Source organism: Lottia gigantea (genome assembly GCF_000327385.1).
Source record: "Lottia gigantea unplaced genomic scaffold LOTGIsca_13, whole genome shotgun sequence".
Taxonomy (NCBI): Eukaryota; Metazoa; Mollusca; class Gastropoda; family Lottiidae; genus Lottia; species Lottia gigantea.
Window position 1 is genome coordinate 1570678 of NW_008707425.1, and position 18430 is coordinate 1589107.

At 33.7% G+C, this 18430-nt stretch overlaps 3 protein-coding genes across 3 annotated transcripts; all 3 read right to left on the reverse strand.

The window, feature by feature from the left end:
• Nucleotides 1-442: 442 nt before the first annotated feature.
• On the reverse strand, nucleotides 443-5005 carry LOTGIDRAFT_157148 (hypothetical protein; the record flags this gene model as incomplete). The annotated part of the gene is made up of 6 exons (XM_009048925.1): nucleotides 443-586; nucleotides 731-870; nucleotides 1264-1497; nucleotides 3083-3190; nucleotides 3445-3492; nucleotides 4810-5005. The coding sequence occupies 6 exons, from the start codon at nucleotides 5003-5005 to the stop codon at nucleotides 443-445; spliced, it is 870 nt and encodes a 289-aa protein (XP_009047173.1).
• Nucleotides 5006-9183: 4178 nt separating this feature from the next.
• LOTGIDRAFT_111508 (hypothetical protein) lies at nucleotides 9184-9471 on the reverse strand (the record flags this gene model as incomplete). Its single annotated transcript, XM_009048926.1, has 1 exon — nucleotides 9184-9471. A coding segment is annotated over one exon (288 nt), but the record flags the coding sequence as incomplete, so codon positions are not given.
• Nucleotides 9472-15259: 5788 nt separating this feature from the next.
• On the reverse strand, nucleotides 15260-16394 carry LOTGIDRAFT_157149 (hypothetical protein; the record flags this gene model as incomplete). Its single annotated transcript, XM_009048927.1, has 2 exons — nucleotides 15260-15536; nucleotides 16135-16394. 2 exons carry the CDS (start codon nucleotides 16392-16394, stop codon nucleotides 15260-15262), a joined length of 537 nt encoding a protein of 178 aa, XP_009047175.1.
• Between the last annotated feature and the right edge of the window lie 2036 nt (nucleotides 16395-18430).

The following is an 18430-nucleotide window of genomic DNA, read 5'->3' on the forward strand; positions in this document are numbered from 1 at the left end:
GTTCTGCTGTGATGAGTCTTCCCCATTCTGTATTAGTATCATCTCGCATAATCATTACTAGTTCTATTAAACCACAGTTTTTATATGCACTAAATAATGTATTCACTTTTGACTTGCGAAGATGGAGAAGAGGGAATTCAGTTAGAAATTTGGCATATTTCAAATTTTCCTTTATCAAGGACAACAAATTTATACCAATTTTGTTGTCAGGACCAAAAAGGATTCTGTCAAATTTATTGGAGTCAGAACACAGTCTTGAATCTAATCCTGTCTTAATAAGGATGTCATCAAGGATTTCACGAAGTACATTTATGTCGTCATCTCGACCACTAGCTGGCTGTGGATGTCTGGTGGTGGAGTAAACTTGTGCAGTCCAAATTGTGACAGTTCTACATGTTGTTCAACTTCATCATTTGAAATATTCATTTGTTCCATGGATTTTTTAAAGAAGAGATTCATCAAAGCTGGCAGCAAGTTCCACATCTGAATTATATAATGATCTGTTTGCTTCTTCATCCAACACATCTTTAAGATTAAAATGCACTTCCTCTTGATCACACACTTGCTCACCTGATCTAACATTCTCCTGTAAGAGAAATTAATGTTAAGTCATTAACTTAAAAAAAAACCTATACCAGTACAGAACCTCAATTTATGCTATAATCAAACTAATCTGACACCTATTATTGTTAGAAAGCTTTGATAAAAATATAAGGATGACAACTTTTACCTGTTCAGAAATATCAAAGACAGCGATCTGCTCTACAGCTGATGTAGCTTTTTTATTCTCGTTATTTTCAATGTCAGTATCAATGACTTGTTGGAGGTAGTTTCTAAGCCATGTAATTTTTACACTTGTTCTTGAGATGTCTGAAAGTAAATTTTCGAAAATTTTACTTATCATTTTTCATCGGACACGACAAATTATGCATTTGGTTATGATTAACACATTTATTTCACTATTGCAAAAATTATCTAAATCCTCATGTATATGGACAGATATTTTAAGAGAATATTAGCATGCAAAAAATATTGAAAGAAACATATCTTACCATTAATGGTTGAAAAAAGATGTCTATTTCCCCATCTGGATACCTTTTCAAATTTTTCCAAACTCTGTTGTTCTTGTGGAAGCAGATTTAGAATCGAGTTAAATGCTGACTCTTGAAAATTCTCTTTCCTTCTTACAATCACAAGTTTGTGAACCATCACAAAAAGCTGTATCATGCCACAGTTCAACAATATTTGAGTCTTTGGGCATACCTTGTAGTGTAATTGGTAACATACACATTTGTTTTGAGCGATGTTCACCTGGTTCTGGGTCATTGTGATATTTTAACAGTACAAGATTATCCAGCATTAAAATCATGTAACAGTCTCGTAAACTTACAGGTTTGGTTAATTCTCCACAAATTGAGCTATATGTCATAGAATATTCTTTGATGAATGTTTGATAATATAATTGATCATTCATAGTTTTCAAAACGACACCATTCTCTGCAAAATTTAATGAAGTAGTTAGTCCATATTTGCTAGTTGTCTTAAAAAGATTGCTGATACTGTGGTAATTCATAAGGAGGTCATCTGTGATCTTTTGAAGGAATATACCAATGAAATTCTTATTTAGATTCTTCAACAACATGTCATATATGAGATACAGACGTTCATACTTTTGTTCAAGAAATTTATTGTGATCTGGTTTATTGGTCAAGAATTCTTTGTTAATGAATGCCGATAAAAAAGTTGCATCTCCAATGCTACATCAAAGTGCCGTTCTTCGATGATATTAAAGTTGGAAACTGACAGGGGATCTGGTAAAATATTTTCAAAACAAGTTAGACATGTTTCCCTTTCAGCATCTGTAGTCATCTCACCATGCATTATCTTGACATAAATTATATTATCATTTAGTTTTTTTAGTTTGATGTCATCGTAAAGTTGATATCTTGAAATCTGTCCATCTTTTTGAAATGACTTAATGAGTTGCTTTCCATGAGGAATATCTGGTGCAATCCGACATTGTGTTGATAATTCAAAATATTTATTAAGACCTTTTCGATATATTTAATATCAACTCTTCGCAACAGCTTATCATTACATCCAATGAGTTATTATCAATTCCAGGACATGTGCACTTAACACAAATAACATTGTCTATTGCCACAGTCAAATACTCTTGAAGATTTTCAGGTATCTGGGTTTCCAAATATGGCGCCCGATGCTGTGTAGTGGTAAACAGTGTGTTTTCTTCTTTTATTGCATGAGCAATCATTCGACTTTTTCGTCTTCTTATAACATTTTTAGCATTCTTGAAAATAAGGGAATTGAGGTCAGATGATGATTTTAAACTATTGAAATAGTCCCAGCGTTTCCAAGATGTATTGAAGACCACATCATTTTGCACAAATTTCTGGAAATGGTATTCAAACATACAAATCCTATTCCATTCTTTGCACTGAAAGGGTATCTTCGAAGTCGTAGTCAAAATTCTGAGCATCAGGTAGAAAATGAGAAACATTTTTGTATAAGTCCAATAAAGTACCACTGTCCTGCTTGTCTGCTTTTTGAATCAGATTTATCTTTAACCTTAAAGAAGTCATTAGTTATCTGGTTTGCAATTTTAAAACAATTTTCATAGTCTTCTGAATGTTTGAAAATATACTTCAGAGCTGAGAAACACAATCTACACCATTTAATGTTTTGAATTGTTCATTCTGAAAACCTTGAATCTCACACTGTATATTGAATTTGCGAACTGTACTTTTGTCATTTTCTGTTTGATTCCTTTTCATAAAAAATAAAAAATCCTCAAATTTTATCCATTGAGTCAAGGCAACCAAAAGAAAACTGGCTATTTAATGTTAAAAAAATCACATTTTTGCTTGAAGCAAACATAAATTTCAACGTCAGTTTTATGACCATTAAGCTAACAACTTGACTTTTTTGCGTTTTCTAGCTGGTGCTGCATTTTCTGTATTTGGGTCCATGTAGGGATAATTCACGGTGTAATGGCACATTCTCTTTTCACACACACTGCAACCATATCTGGTTTCAACTCTGTTTGAATGGAAAAAACACCTACCCTGATTCTCATACTTAATTGGAGCATGTTCTAATGTTCTATCAAACCTTATTTCAGGTGGTAAGACAGCAGATGGACGCTCTCTTTTCTTAGTAAATGTTCTGCCACCTATCAACCCATCAGCCAATTGTAAGAAAAAGTCATATTGTGACAATTTTGAATCTGTGTGAAGTTTTTTTTATGTACAATAAAGGCTTGAACAGCAGAGAGTCTTAACAAATAAAAAAAAACTTGCATATACCAAGTCAAAGATTTCATAAGACGTCTATATGAAGCAACACGTTGATCAGATAAATCAACACCCCCCATAAAAGAATTATAAGTAACAATAGCCCTTGGTTTACTAATCGTAACTTCTTCACCACCCTGTTTCTTATCTCTTCTCTTTATAACAACATCATCAACATTACCTACAAAATATAATGAGACATTAAGTGATACACAAAAGTTTATTCCATTTGATGAAAATAATTTGAACCCCAAGCTTATATTTTAGTATCATTTGGCAATATTATTATATAATTGTAATATTTATACTTTTGATAATGGTGATAATTTTTTAATAATTTTGTTATAATAAAGTTTACATTAATTTTTCTATAATAAATTTTTACACTAATTTTTCTATAATAAATTTTTACACTAATTTTTCTATAATAAAATTTTTGCTAAATGTATTTTAGTAGTCTTTTTACTTTTGCATTTGCTAATTTTTCATAAACAAACTTTTCATATTTTATACAAACTTAAAATAATATAATTTTAATATTTGTTATAAATAATAAGCTTATATGCCTACCTGGGATATTTGTTAAAAGATTGATAACTCTAGTATCTTTCCAGCTTACTGCCAAAATATTGTTACACATTCTCTTCAAACTTTCACCTTTCTTCAGTTTTTTAGTTGAGCTGTTTTCATGTCAGTTGGAAGTTCTTTGCGGTTGCTGTTTACAGTTCCACAAGACAATGTTTTTTCTTTGGCGAGATATTCAATAAGTTCAATGCTGGTATAGTAATTGTCCATAAATAAATGGTGACCTCTGTTAATATAAGGTTGACAAATATCAACAACAATTTGAGCAGTTTTAGAAAAATTGAGTGTCTTCTCTTTTTCCAGCATAGGGTATAATATTTATCACATATCCACTAGATGACTCTGCTAATGTAAACAGTTTTATTCCCCACTTTATAGGCTTGTTCTTAATATATTGTTTTATTCCAAGTCGTCCTTTGAATTTCAACATAGTTTCATCAACAGCAATTTCACGTTGCGGGTTGAAAACGCCTAACGACACGGTCTAATAGTGTCCTAATTTTCCATAATTTATCCGACTTGTCCACTGTTGTTGATGAATTATCTACAAAATGATTACATGACAATATCTGAAGAAATCTCTTGCTAGTCATAGTCTGATTGAACCCAGGTGTTTGAGTAAGCCAGTGTTTTGACCAATAACTTGCAACACGACCCTTTTTCTGTACTATACCAGTGGCGATGACAAGACATGTTTTCATTTCAGGCACTGAAATATTAGTTCAATCTTTGTGCTTGTTGCTGCCTTCTTTACACTGCTCAGCATACCTGTTAGTTTCCAAAACAATATCTCCCAAAATATCATCGGGTAAAAAAAAGTTGAAATAAATCCACTGCTTCAAAATGTTAAACATCAAGTGTTCAAAAACAAAATTGACATCGGGTGGTTCATGCAAATCATTAGTCCATTCACAAGATTTTAATGGCTCTTCTTGAAATTCGTTACGGTCGGCTTCAGCGTCACTAGAAGTAGAAGATTTACTGTCATCAGAATCTATTTCAAAGGCACTATCATCACTAACACGCTCTACGTCGCTTTCGTCACTTCCCCAAAATGACAGATCCGCTAAAATAGTATCCACACTTCTATGGGCCACTAACAAAAACATGACAGATCCATTACAAAATGTCGTCAGGGTAAACAATAATTAGAGTTATTTCCCTTTTATGACCTAATTTAGAAGGTCAAGGTGAACTTCCCGAACTTTGACTCACTAAACTTCATGGACGTAATATCACGTCAAGTAGTCTGAACGGTTGTAAATTGTATGACGTTATATTACGTCAAAAAGACTGAAAGGGTTAAGGCCGAACAGTCACACAAAAGGCTTAAAATTCACAGAGTTTAGTGATTGAAAACACCTACATCATCTGAAAATGATATGATATAATAAGTGTGTATTTGTGATGACAGTGCAAACAGCTATCATCTTGCTTAGGTGTTGCTAAGAGCATGTGTAATATTACTAGATTTTGCAGAAAATTTTCACAAAAAATTCATAATTTCAATTGATCTGCAGATTGTTGTGATAAATTTTGATTTTGACTAATCACAAGAAGTATTTGATTTCAAAAGGGGTTCTTTGACTCACAATTGATCTGCAATGTGATTCAGCTTAAATTAAACCCTGGAGTAGCCGATGAAATGCAATCTCATCTGCACATATCCTTCTGTTAATCTTCATCATTTTTAGTATTCGTATGGATCTTGTGCAAGGTTTATAAATATCTCACGACAATCAAGTTTTGGAGATAGACAGTCATGTTCTTTTTGTTTAAGATAACTTGCTTGTGTTGATCACAGTAGCAGTGTTTGACTGTGGCATAATGGCGTAATTCTTAGGAATTTTAGGTTGTAACATTGCTGTTAAGAGATTAGGCTTTTCATACATAATGGATAGTTTAGCAATTTGGCATTTCTTATTGGTATTTCTGGATGAATGGTGTTCGGGGGTGGTTTCCAAATGGATAAGATTATAGAAATTTGTATGGTTCTAGTGGTTTTTAAAGTATGTGCAGCTTAGTTCACCTCCATGTTAAAGGCATGACTCAAATCAAACTACTTTTTATACACCCACATGGAAATATGGAATGATATTGTCGTTGCCATTGTCCATCCTTCGGTCAGTCTGTCTACATTTCTTGTAGGGACAATAGAGACTACACATGCATGTATATAAATAGTGAGCTTGGTCAAGTTCGAAATTGGTAATAATCGGAAAATAGTTTTCAGATTTCAAGGAAGTCCAGTCAAGAATGCATTTGGTAAAAATCAGATCAACAGTTGTTATGGTTATTGCCCTTGACTTAGTAAAATCATGTCAAATTTGACTTGTTGGTATGATAGAGCTAACAGTTCTTATCTGATCTTGATGAAACTTGGTATGCATGTATATATTGATGATTATGTTCGAAATTGTTAATCATCAGATGAACGGTTTCAGAGTTATTGCCCTTGACTTCGTAAAAACTTGTCAAATTTGGCTTGTAGGCATGTTAGGGGCTATGGGTTTTATCTGATCTTAATGAAATTTTAAAAAAAACGCATCTAATTTGGCTTCTGGGCATGATAGTTTTTTATCCAACCTAGATGAAACTTGGTATGCATGTATATATTGATGAGATCTCGGTCACGTTCGAAATTGGTAAAAATCGAATGATCGATTTCAGAGTTATTGCCCTTGACTTACAAAAAACTCGTCAAATTTGCCTTGTAGACGTGATAGAGGCTACAGTTTTTATCCGATCTTCATGAAACTAGATATGCATGTATATAAATGAGATCTCGGTCAAGATAGAAATTGGTAATAGTCGGATGAACCGTTTCAGAGTTATTGCCCTTTTGTGTACAGGGATGAGACATTGTTCATGTTTAATGATAATTTTATGAACTTTTTCAGGATTTGACTTATAGATGATTTTAAGATTATTTGAAATTTCATTATTAAGCCACTAAATATTTTGTTATCATTTCTGACAGTTAGTAGTGAGTGTATGTTACTTTGCCTGGCAAGCTATCTAAATACACCTGGACATTCTTTTAAAACCACTATTCTACAGACAATTTTAATGTAGATAAAAGAAAAATAGATCTGGCTGAATCCATTTGGATTCATAAACTTAAATTAGTTTAACCAAGAGGATCAAATGAATACAATCCTGATACAATGAAAAACTTTTCAAAGTATTAGCTATTGTAACTCCTACCCCCCACTCTGCATTCACTGATAACTTAAATTTGCAGATGGTTGTTTGAATAACCAAGACATCACAATTTTTATTGTAACAGTTTTTTAAGTGTGTTTAAGATACATGAAACGTTGGAGGAATTAATGGTTTATTTTGAGTAATGTTTTATTATTTAAAGCCTCATATTTTCATCAGAGACAACAGTTTTTATCTGATTTGAATGAAATTTGGTGTGATCATTTATATTTATGAGATCTTGGACACTTTCGAATTTGACGATCTTTCGATGAACGGTTTTTGAGAAATTGCCCTTGACTTATGAAAAATGCATCACACTACATAGAGACTACAGTTTTCATCCAATTTAAATGAAATTTGGTGTGAATATTTAAAATGATGAGATCTTAGACAAGTCCGAATTTGGCTATCTTTTGATGAATGGTTTTTGAGTTATTGCCCTTGACTTATGAAAAATGCGTCAAAATTTGTTTGTGAACGCAATAAAGACTACAGTTTTCATCCAATTTAAATGAAATTTGGTGTGAATAGTTAACATGATGAGATCTTGGGCAAGTTCGAATTTGGCTATCTTTCGATAAACGTTTTTTGAGTTATTGCCCTTGACTTAAGAAAATTTGGTGTGATCAATTATAGTAATGAGATCATAGACAAGTTTCGAATTTGATGAGTAGAGAGTACAGTTTTCATCCGATTTAAATGAAATTTGGTATGATCATTTATAATGATGAGATCTTATTCAAGATTGAATTTGACAATTTTTCGATCAACGGAATTTGAGTTATTACCCTTGACTTAGTAAAAACGCATCAAAATTTGTTGGTGATAGAGGTGACAGTTTATGTCAGAATTTTATTAAATAATGTGTGTTTGTTTAAATCAACAATATCTTGCACAAATTAGATTTTTGGTATGATTTGACACAGATTGGTGACCGCCCTTGATATACTGAAAATGTATCAGGAAAGTGGTATCTGATTTTATTGAAATTTAGTGTGATCATTTATATGACGAGATCTTGGACAAGTTCGAATGTGATGATTTTTGGATGAATTTGGATTTCGGGGAAGGGAGGGTTTGATTCTCCCAAATGTACAGGGCTAGGGTGAAGCAGACACTTTATTTAGAAATTAGGATTAAGGGTCTTGATATTGGGTTTTCTTCTGTTCTTATTCTGATCTGAAATTAGAAAAAATAACTTGGCCAATGGGCGAGAAGTATAGCATCTGTCTGTATGTCATGTCTGTAAAGTTATGTACTGATTGTTTTTAGTTTACTATGAACAATATTATCATTTTAGTTCTTATTTTTTTGAATATGCAACTATCATTTTCTGCTTATAGACATGGGGGAATTTCTCCTGAAGGCTCTTATAGTGGGCATGAACTATCTTGCTTGCTCGATTGCTGGTTGTATTAAACGGGACAACAAAGGGTGTTACGCCTACATTATGGTGAATATTTAGTCCTATAGGTCTTGCTGTATTCTATGTCTCAATCCAATGGGCTTCGGGCGCTCCAATGAGATTGGGATTATATTCCACTATATGCCCTTTCGGGCATTCTCGGATTTATTCTGCATCTTTAAAGATTGTCAACAAGGAAGAAAACAATAAACCATTTTCAGCTTGATAATACATATTTATTAAAGGTGCTTGTGTTATCCTCCCTTTTATAAAATTGCTGGAAAGTAGTGGCGTGCAACCAACTTGCTGTTTTCAGTATTTCTGAAATAGGACAACCAGAATTAAAAGCAACTGAGAAAGATGCTCCTCTTGTAGAGTGTGCCTTAAAGTGTGAAACATCAATACCTGCCATACCCAGACAAGATTTAATCCATCTAGCCATAGTTTCTGAAGTGACAGCTCTAAAGGTTAAAAATGATACAAATAATTGAGATGATTTCCTCTTCTCTGTAGTTCTCAAAATATAGACTCTAAGGGTCTTACAAGGACATAAGCTTGGTTTCCTGAAATTTGATAGCTTGACTGAGTATAACGGTTTTGACTGTCTAGATGTCTTAATAACCTTGTTAATACCAAGAGTAATGACCTTACCGGAATCATGAAAAGCATCTAAACTCAAACAAGACAAAGCTGACATCGTTGTGCAGTTGACAGGGCCAACAAACAAACAGTTTTTAGGGTAAGTTCCTTTAGTGACAATTTATCCAGTGGATACATGGAACCAAGAAACTTCAGTAACACTGATGCATCCCATGTAAACAAGTATCGTGGTCTTGGAGGTATTTTGACAAATAAACCCTTCATAAACCGAGCCACTAAAGGCCGATTTTTCATAATATTCAGTGTTTGAACAATTGCAGATCTGGCAGTATTTACTATAAAATACGAACTATTCTGTGACAAAATTTCTAAGTAATTAATGAACTGGGTTAAAGATGGATCCAGGGAATTAACTTGTTACTGATCTGCCCAAAGAGCCCACCTTTTCCAGGCCAAATCATATTGTTTATTTGTTCTAGGTTGCCAAAAATGATCATTGTGGCAGTATTTCCAGATAAACCCCTACTAATGAGGTATCTCCTGACACAAGAGAAGCGGTCAAGTAAAGTTTCTTCCCACCTAATGATGGTTTATTCTGCTGAACGGCAAACTCAAAATGTCTTTCCTGGCAGGAAGTCGAGCTGGATGTGCTATTAAGATTGAGAGTAGAATTAGATACCATATCTGTGTCTCCCATCCGGGTACTATTAACAACATCTTTGGTACTCTCTCCTATGTTATCTTCCACAGAACTTGACTTACTAAACTGAAAGGAGGAAAAGCATATGGATAAAGATCTTTCAGAGAGAAAGCGTCATTTTCAGTACTACCCGTTGGGTCTGGTTCCCATGATACAAAACTATCTAATTGACGAGTGCCAAATAAATCCACATCAGGAACTGAAAAAAGATGACAGACTTTACTAAAGACATGCCTGTTCAATTTCCATGCTGTTGAATTGGAAAAATCTCTAGAGAGTTTATCTGCCAAGTGATTCAAAACACCAGGAATATACTTGGTGGATATAACAATACTTCGCTCACAGCACCATAGCCAAATTTTCTTTGCGATAAAAAATGAATATTCAACAAATCCACAAATTTTGTTGATGTACACAATAGCAGTTTGATTGTCAGATTGAATGCATATGTGAACATTTCTTAAATGTGAACACAAAGAACTTAAGCCATAAAAAATTGCTTTAAGTTCTTAATATTTAATTTGGTACATAGATTCCACCCCAGTCCATCTACCGTTTGATTGATCATTGTCAGTATGTGCTCCCCAGCCCAGAGCATCAGTTGTTAACAACAAGCCAACAGGAGGTGGTTGGATATGATGACCATTAAAGCTCTCAATATTTGTGACCCACCAATTCAATTCAGAAATCATATCAAGATCTAGAATTATGTTTCCATCATAGTCTAAGTAGGAAGCCTGAAGCTCTCTGACTTTCCCTTTATCAAGATAATGAATAAAAATGAGAGCAATAACAATTGCAGTTCGACTGAAAGAACAGAGACCAAAAGGAGGCTACAGTCCTAATGGTAGGTTGAAACAATGGATCTAGCAACTGAAGAGCCAGAGCCTATAAAAAAATCTCTTATTCTGTCTGAAATTATACATAATTTTATTGCGATTAAGGCGATGGGATTGATCTATTTCCCTTCTACATTGGGACAGATCTGGAACAAAGAGTGTGTCACCAACAGGCTTAGAGGAAGAACAGAGAGGATGAAAGCGTTTGCTCATGAAACGCCGTAAATACAAGCACCTTTTAATAGAGATCTCCAGCATGATATTGCCAAGAGTAGCCGCAGAATCTAAAATGGTACTTTTGACCTCTAGATCTATTTGTTTCGACAGAACCGACAACAGTGGCGAAATCCCAAGACCTACAAGCTGTTGAACGTCTTGTAATGACGTGTCCTGTGTTGGGCATACCTTTAGATATTCCAAACATCTGGTTCGATAAGGGGAGGAATAAGTCTCTTGCAGTTTTCTGATATTGGATATTTGGAAGCCAATTCGTCTATTTCTACCTTCTTTGAAGTGGCTATATTGATGAGATTGACAATGCTGTCAGAGGCAGGGTTACCAATTGCGGGATCTCCGCTAAATATTTTGGGAATAACAAATTGGTCAGGGTCATTAATTGAATTCCTCATACATACTTTCGGGATCAAAAAGATTGAGGACAGGTTCATTGTATGTGGCCATATTGTTTTTAGAGGTATCATTATTATCATTAAAATGTTCATTACTATTATCATTTGGATCAGCCATGATTTGACCTATTTCCTCTTCAGCATTTTGATTTTGATTTTCATTATCATTATTGTTCTTATTATTATTATAATTAGATGTAACTAAGTTTGTTAAAACTGCAACCTGTTGTTTAATAATGTCAAGGAGACTACATTGGTTGGCCTGTTGGAAGATACTTTGCCAGTCAAGGGATTCCTTCTAAAAGTAACAGTTTTGTGAAACTCTTTGGGTCGGTCGATTTCAACTTTATGAAAATTGTTATCAACATGAACAGTAGATCTACTACTAGTACTACCACCAGTATTATCGTAATTGTTAAATATGGAGTCATCCTCAAACGTATCACCAAAAGAATCAATAAAGTGTTCATCCTTGGGTGTTTCTATACCAATTATGGCGTTACCTACTGGCTTAGGACATTTTTGGGGCTTAGTGGCCTTTTTATTAGACTCCAATGACTTACATTTCCTCTTATTATTATTACCGGAAACGGACCTTTCAGAAGATAAACATCCGGTTGATTGATTGTCCAGACGTACATCATTAATGATTGGGTCTGTAGACCCACTTTCATTAAACTCGAAATTAAAGTCATCATCTGGCAAGTCATCTTGTAACAAAATGACAGGATTGTTGAGATTATCCATCTCGGATACAATGTTACCAATGAAAAAAAAAGAAAAAAAAAAGACAAACCTGCGGTTTGACAACTGAGGCTAGTTTCGAAATTGAAAGTAGACCAACGGCACTACTTCATGTTAAATCTAGCTTACACTAGATGGATTTAAATTCTAGCCTCAGTAGTCACAGAAAAAATTCAACGAATTTAAAAATAATTAAAGTTATATCACCGTAGCGATGAGCATAGGTCTGTTTCAAACGAGAAAAAAGACATTTGTACCTTGTTACTGGCTGTTTATATAGTAAACAACCGTGTAAGGATGTGTATGCGCATGCGTTTGGGCATGCGCACAAGCTCTATGCACGTGAAGTTTTCACTTTAAACGTTGAGCGATTGAGCATATTCACGGAAACAAATGAGAATAGAGTAAATCCGAGAATGCCCAAGGGGCATATAGTGGAATATAATATAAAATGAATTAAATATTTTATTCTTTGCTGTTGATTGCTATCTTGTAAATACTCTAGAATTTTGATAAATTCCTTGATTATCAATTAAGGAAGAGTTTTATCGCATGAAGTATAGATTTATTTTATACAGGTGATAGTTATCTTTCTGCCAAATGTTCTTATCTAACAAAACTGCCTGTTGTCTGTACCCTACCTTGCCTTGCAAGCTTTCTCCAAATTTACAGTCCAACTTTTTGTACATGTTACATGAAATTATGTCAGATGTGTCATCACATTACCAGATTTCAGTGACTTCATCAAAATTGTTCAAGATAAATTCATTCAGTTATGTTATTAGCAGTTGAATTGAATGGTTCTTAATCTCTAAGGGCGAACTAACCTTGACAATGAACACAGGGCAAAGCGATGCGATGATTGCTGCTATTAGAATGTTGGCGCATATAATAATATTGTCAGCCTTACAGTAAGACAGAAAAATTGTCAGTCTAAAGTGTGCTTAAAGGGACTGATGAGCAATTTTGGGAGGTTGATTTGAGTCTTGAATATAGGTAAATTGTCTTCAGAAGTACTAAAAATGTAAGAAAATTGAATAATTCTTTCAAAAATATCTTAAGTTAGTAATCATACATGTATACAGGTCAGGAAAAAAATCTCCTTGTAAAATCTGGAGATTGGGAGAAAAGTCGGGATATTTTTCCACAGCTCGTAAATTTATGAATTTTAAACTCCAAATTGATTCTTTTTTTTTAAATAAGCCTTAAGCCTTGTAAATTAATTAAATTGATCATAGGCCTACATGACACAGTAAAAATTAACAAATCTATAATGCTAGAAATATTGCCTGACATTTCAAATTTAGGGGCCAAAAAAATTTATTATTGTCATTCTTCAGTATTGATTGAATCAAAATTTTGACAAAATTTGAAAAATATTGGCATCACACAAAAGAGTGTTACGTACCACACCTACTCATGAAGTCAGCTCCTATGTTTTGACTTCCTTTTACTGCTTCAATTCGAAACCGATAGGGTTGTAAAGATAAGGCCCAACGCATTAGGCGACCGTTTACCAAGTTTACTTAATTTACTAATATCTGGTAATCTAAGCATAACTGGAGTTGCTAAAATACCTTTCAATTCCTTAAATGCTTTTTCTTGTTCTGCTTCAAACTTTATTTTGTTTGGCTTACCTTTCCGAGTTAAATCGGTTAATGGTGCTGCAATTGTAGCAAAATTGGGTACAAACTTCTTATAATAACCTGCTAAACCCAAAAAACTTCTTAATCCTTTCTTTGTTATTGGGACAGAGGCATTTACTATGCTTTCTACTTTGCTTTGTTGAGGCGATATCATTTTCTCACCCACAAAATGACCTAAAAAATCAAGTTTCTGAAAACCAAACAAACATTTAGTTGGACGAGCTGTTAACTTAGCTTTTCTGAGTCTCAAAAATAACTCTTCAAGAGTTTTTATATGCTCTGAAAAAGATTTACTAAAAACAATTATGTCATCCATATAATTAGATATATCTTTCATTCCTCGTAACAATTTTCTCATCACTCGGGAGAATGAAGCTGGTGCACACACTAAACCAAACGGCATTTTTCTAAACTGATACAATCCTTGAGGAGTTTGAAAAGCTGTATATTTCTTAGAATCTTCCGCCATCGGTAACTGCCAACCTTTAGAAAGATCAATTTTAGACATGTACGAAGAATTACATAATTGGTGAAAAATATCATTGGATTTTGGAATTGGTTCTGCATCATATACTGTAATTTGGTTCAGTCTCCTGAAATCAATACAAAATCTATTAGTGCCATCTGGTTTCTTCGTTAGAACAATAGGAGATGAATATGGTGAATCTGATTCTTCTATGATTCCCATAGACAACATATTATTAACTTCTTTTTCAATGGTATCTTTTGTAGCATGGGGAATAGGATATGGTTTCAATCTTACTGGATTATTAGACATAAGTTTTATAACATGTTCCCCTAAATCTGTGGTTCCAGGTAGATCTGTCAAAATATCCTGAAAATCATTCAATTCTTTGTAATTGTTATCTGTTAAGTTTTTATTTAACTTATATTATTAATTTATATTTATTTTTATAACAGCATCCTTAAAATGCTCTTTAGCTTCTAATGGTGGCGTAATTATCTCCGTTTGCTCAGAAAGAGGCTCTGAACACTCACAAATTACTGCAGACACATGTTTAGATAAACGTTCATCGTCTTTTCTGACATAGTAATGCTTCAGCAAATTAGCATGAAAAAGTTTAACTTTCTGTCCAATTCTTACTTTATAATCAAATTTACCTTGAATGTTTTCTACTTTATATGGGCCTTTCCACTGCGTTAGTAATTTATTGTGGTCTGTAGGTAGAAGAAGCAAAACCGAATCTCCAATTTTAATATTCTTCTCCTTGGATTTTTTATCATAGTAATATTTTCCTTTTTACTGGATTTTATCAAATTTTCTCTAGCTAAATAACAAGTATCTTCTAATCTACGTTTTAGATCAATAACATACTGATACGTAGTCTTAACCTCATTAGTTAAAGTCTCACCTGTCCACAATTCGTGAAGAATATGCATTGGGCCTCGAACATTCCTTCCATATAATAATTCGAAAGGACTAAATCCAAGACTCTCTTGAGGGCATCTGCCAAAATACATTTCTGTATTTCTCCTGTATACTCACTATCTAAAACAAGAGAATCTTTCACAACAGCACTCAAACAGCCAGTGTGTCGTAATACACTTACTTTAACATCATTTATATAACCATCAGGGAATAGGCATTGAACAGTTATAAGCCAAAGCTCTTTTACAAGATGCACTTAAATATGAAATTTCATCTTTATCGATACCATCATCTGAAACACAAGCATTAACTGAATTATTAAAGTCACACTTTGGTTTTTGTTTTACATCGCGATATTTCTGCTGGTTACTATTACCAACAACTTTATTACCATTTCGTTCTGAATCTATGGAAACAGATGCAGCATTTGACCTAATGTTATTCAATAAAATACAATTCTTCATTTCATGATTGGTCTTCCTACAAATAAAACATCTTTTTTGATAGATATTACTAGCATCTTTATTACTTTCATTTTCCTTGCTCTTTTCAGTATACCTACCGTGTGCTATCATGAATCGATCTGCTATTTCTGCCATTTCTTTTACCGACGAAGGACATTGTTCTTTTAAAAACATAGATAAGTCCTTAGAACATGTATGCAAAAATTGATCTCTTAATAATAAATCTTTCCAACCTTCAAAAGTTTTTTTCTGACTTTGCAAGAGTCGTCCATCTTTCAAGGGAATTTTCAAGGCGAACAAAGAATGGTCCTGCAAACTCACCCTGTTCCGGTCTTACCGTTCTAAATTTCTGACGAAATCCACCTGCAGTTAATTCATATCGTTTAAGCAAAGCATCTTTTAATACTTCATAATTTACCGAATCTTCTGGAGACAACCTTGCGTAAACTTCTAAACCTTTCCCTGTTAAAAGCGCACTAAGATTGACCGCCCAGTCTTCAGAAGGCCACTTTTCTGAGACTGCATAACGTTCGAATCTATGCAAAAACGCGTCGATATCGTCTTTTTGCTCATTAAAAATCGGCAATTTCGGATGACGTATATTTGACGAATACTTCCGGCTTTCTAAATCACTAGTTGACAACGATGATTCTAAAGTTTGTTGTTTTAAATTTTCCAACATAATTTCCTTATCAACCAAAGTTTCTTTAATTTCCAATTGTCTCAAAACAAACTCCCTTTCTGCAACTCTAGATTCCCTATCTCTTACCCGTTCTTCCCTAATCAATGCTCTTTCCTCTGCAACAAAATTTGTCAACTCCTCTCCTTCCAATCCTATCTCTCTACCTAATCTAATAATACCATCAAAATCCATCCTCAAACAATAAACTTGTAAATTATAACTTTAAAATGTCAAAGTCGAAATTGTCTTGACATGTAATACAGTGTCCATTATATACGGGGCTACTACACATCAAATGAGATCTTAATTAGAACATAACATATTGAACAAATCACATCAATCTATGAATTCAAAAATCTAGTGTCAAATACATTAAATATTCCCTACATATTAATACTATAACATTACAAACATATACCAGTACTGGATTTTAAATTATTAACCCTTCCGTAAGATAAAACTTCAGTACGAAACATCCCACTTCTGACACCAAATTGTCACAGGATGGATGGACGGAATGCTTCGCACATTAGAATCACCCCAAAGAAGACTCAATAATAAGAGATATAAATTAACAAATTTACTTAGCCGGCAACAACACATACATATTATACAAATTTAACAACAATAAACATAAAAATATACACAACCACCCCCCAATTTCAGTTCATGATCATCTTCTTCAGCTATCATGCTAATAAAAGTTATCCCGTAAGATTTGTCCACCATCATAAGTACATTACGATCTCAGTTAGTAGTTAATCAAATGGCACATCCGTACACAATATTACACGCAACAGATATCAATACAGATTACAGGTTACACATAACTAATAACCACACACATAGGGATACAGATTACACCCTAACTAAAGGTTGGTCGTCTACAGTCGTGTCTCCATAATTCGTTACTAGTATGTCCGATAGACACAGAAATGCCTTGTTGCATCACCCCGACAACATTTCCAACACCATTAGATGAATACTAACTAATATAATTGTCATCCAGACTATTAGTACCATTTTATAAGTTACCATAGAACTATACTATTATCAGCTATCAACTATCGACCATTTTCATTATGTCACCCGAGACAAGTCGAAGTCTACATTACAAAAAGTAGAGCTGAGGAAACTAATGGATTTCAAGACATTTACGACTACGATGAAACGCTGAACGACCAGACCAACAACAAAACTCTGACTAAATCAGAATGAGCCACGAAACTAAATACTTCAAGCCTTATATTCCTTGTGTTACCAATGCACGTGCTAAGCCTGCTTAGAAACTATTAAATTTCGGGGAAGGGAGGGTTTGATTCTCCCAAATGTACAGGCCTAGGGTGGAGCCAAATGTACAGGCCTAGGGTGGAGCAGACACTTTATTTAGAAATTAGGATTAAGGGTGTTGATATTGGGTTTTCTTCTGTTCTTATTCTGATCTGAAATTAGAAAAAATAATCTGTTATGTACTGATTGTTTTTAGTTTACTATGAACAATATTATCATTTAAGTTCTTATTTTTTGAATATGCAACTATCATTTTCTGCTTATAGACATGGGGGAATTTCTCTTGAAGGCTCTTATAGTGGGCATGAACTATCTTGCTTGCTCGATTGCTGGTTGTATTAAACGGGACAACAAAGGGTGCTATGCCTACATTATGATGAATATTTAGTCCTATAGGTCTTGCTGTATTCAATGTCTCAATCCAATGGGCCTCCCTAGTTACACGTCAATACATTTTCGATTAACCAGACCCTAAATTATTCCCATAAATATACACTGTGATAGTCTAATCTATATAAACAACAAAATAAACTTTAAAGATACAGTCTCCCTTAAAGAGAGGTTACACCAAAAATCTAACACGACTTTGTGACAAATGTCAAAGTGAAATGATGTTTGAAAACAAGAACGCAAGTGTGGTAGTTGTATTTCTCATGTTTCTGTTCTTTATTTCTGAAGTATAGCTTTAAGTTTCTTTTTCTTCCCTAGTTTATCAACGGTAGCTTTAAGTTGTTTACCAGCAGAATGAGCACTTTTCTTTATTTTTACTCAGTTTAAATTCTAATCACTCTCCTATATAAGACTTTCTCTCTCTTTCTTTCTTCACTTCTGTCATTTCACCTAATATTGTATGTTTGATGTCATCTTTGTTGAAATCTTAGGCTACATGGTTATTTAGCTTACACCTAATTTTATACAAGTTTATAATAACTCCTATT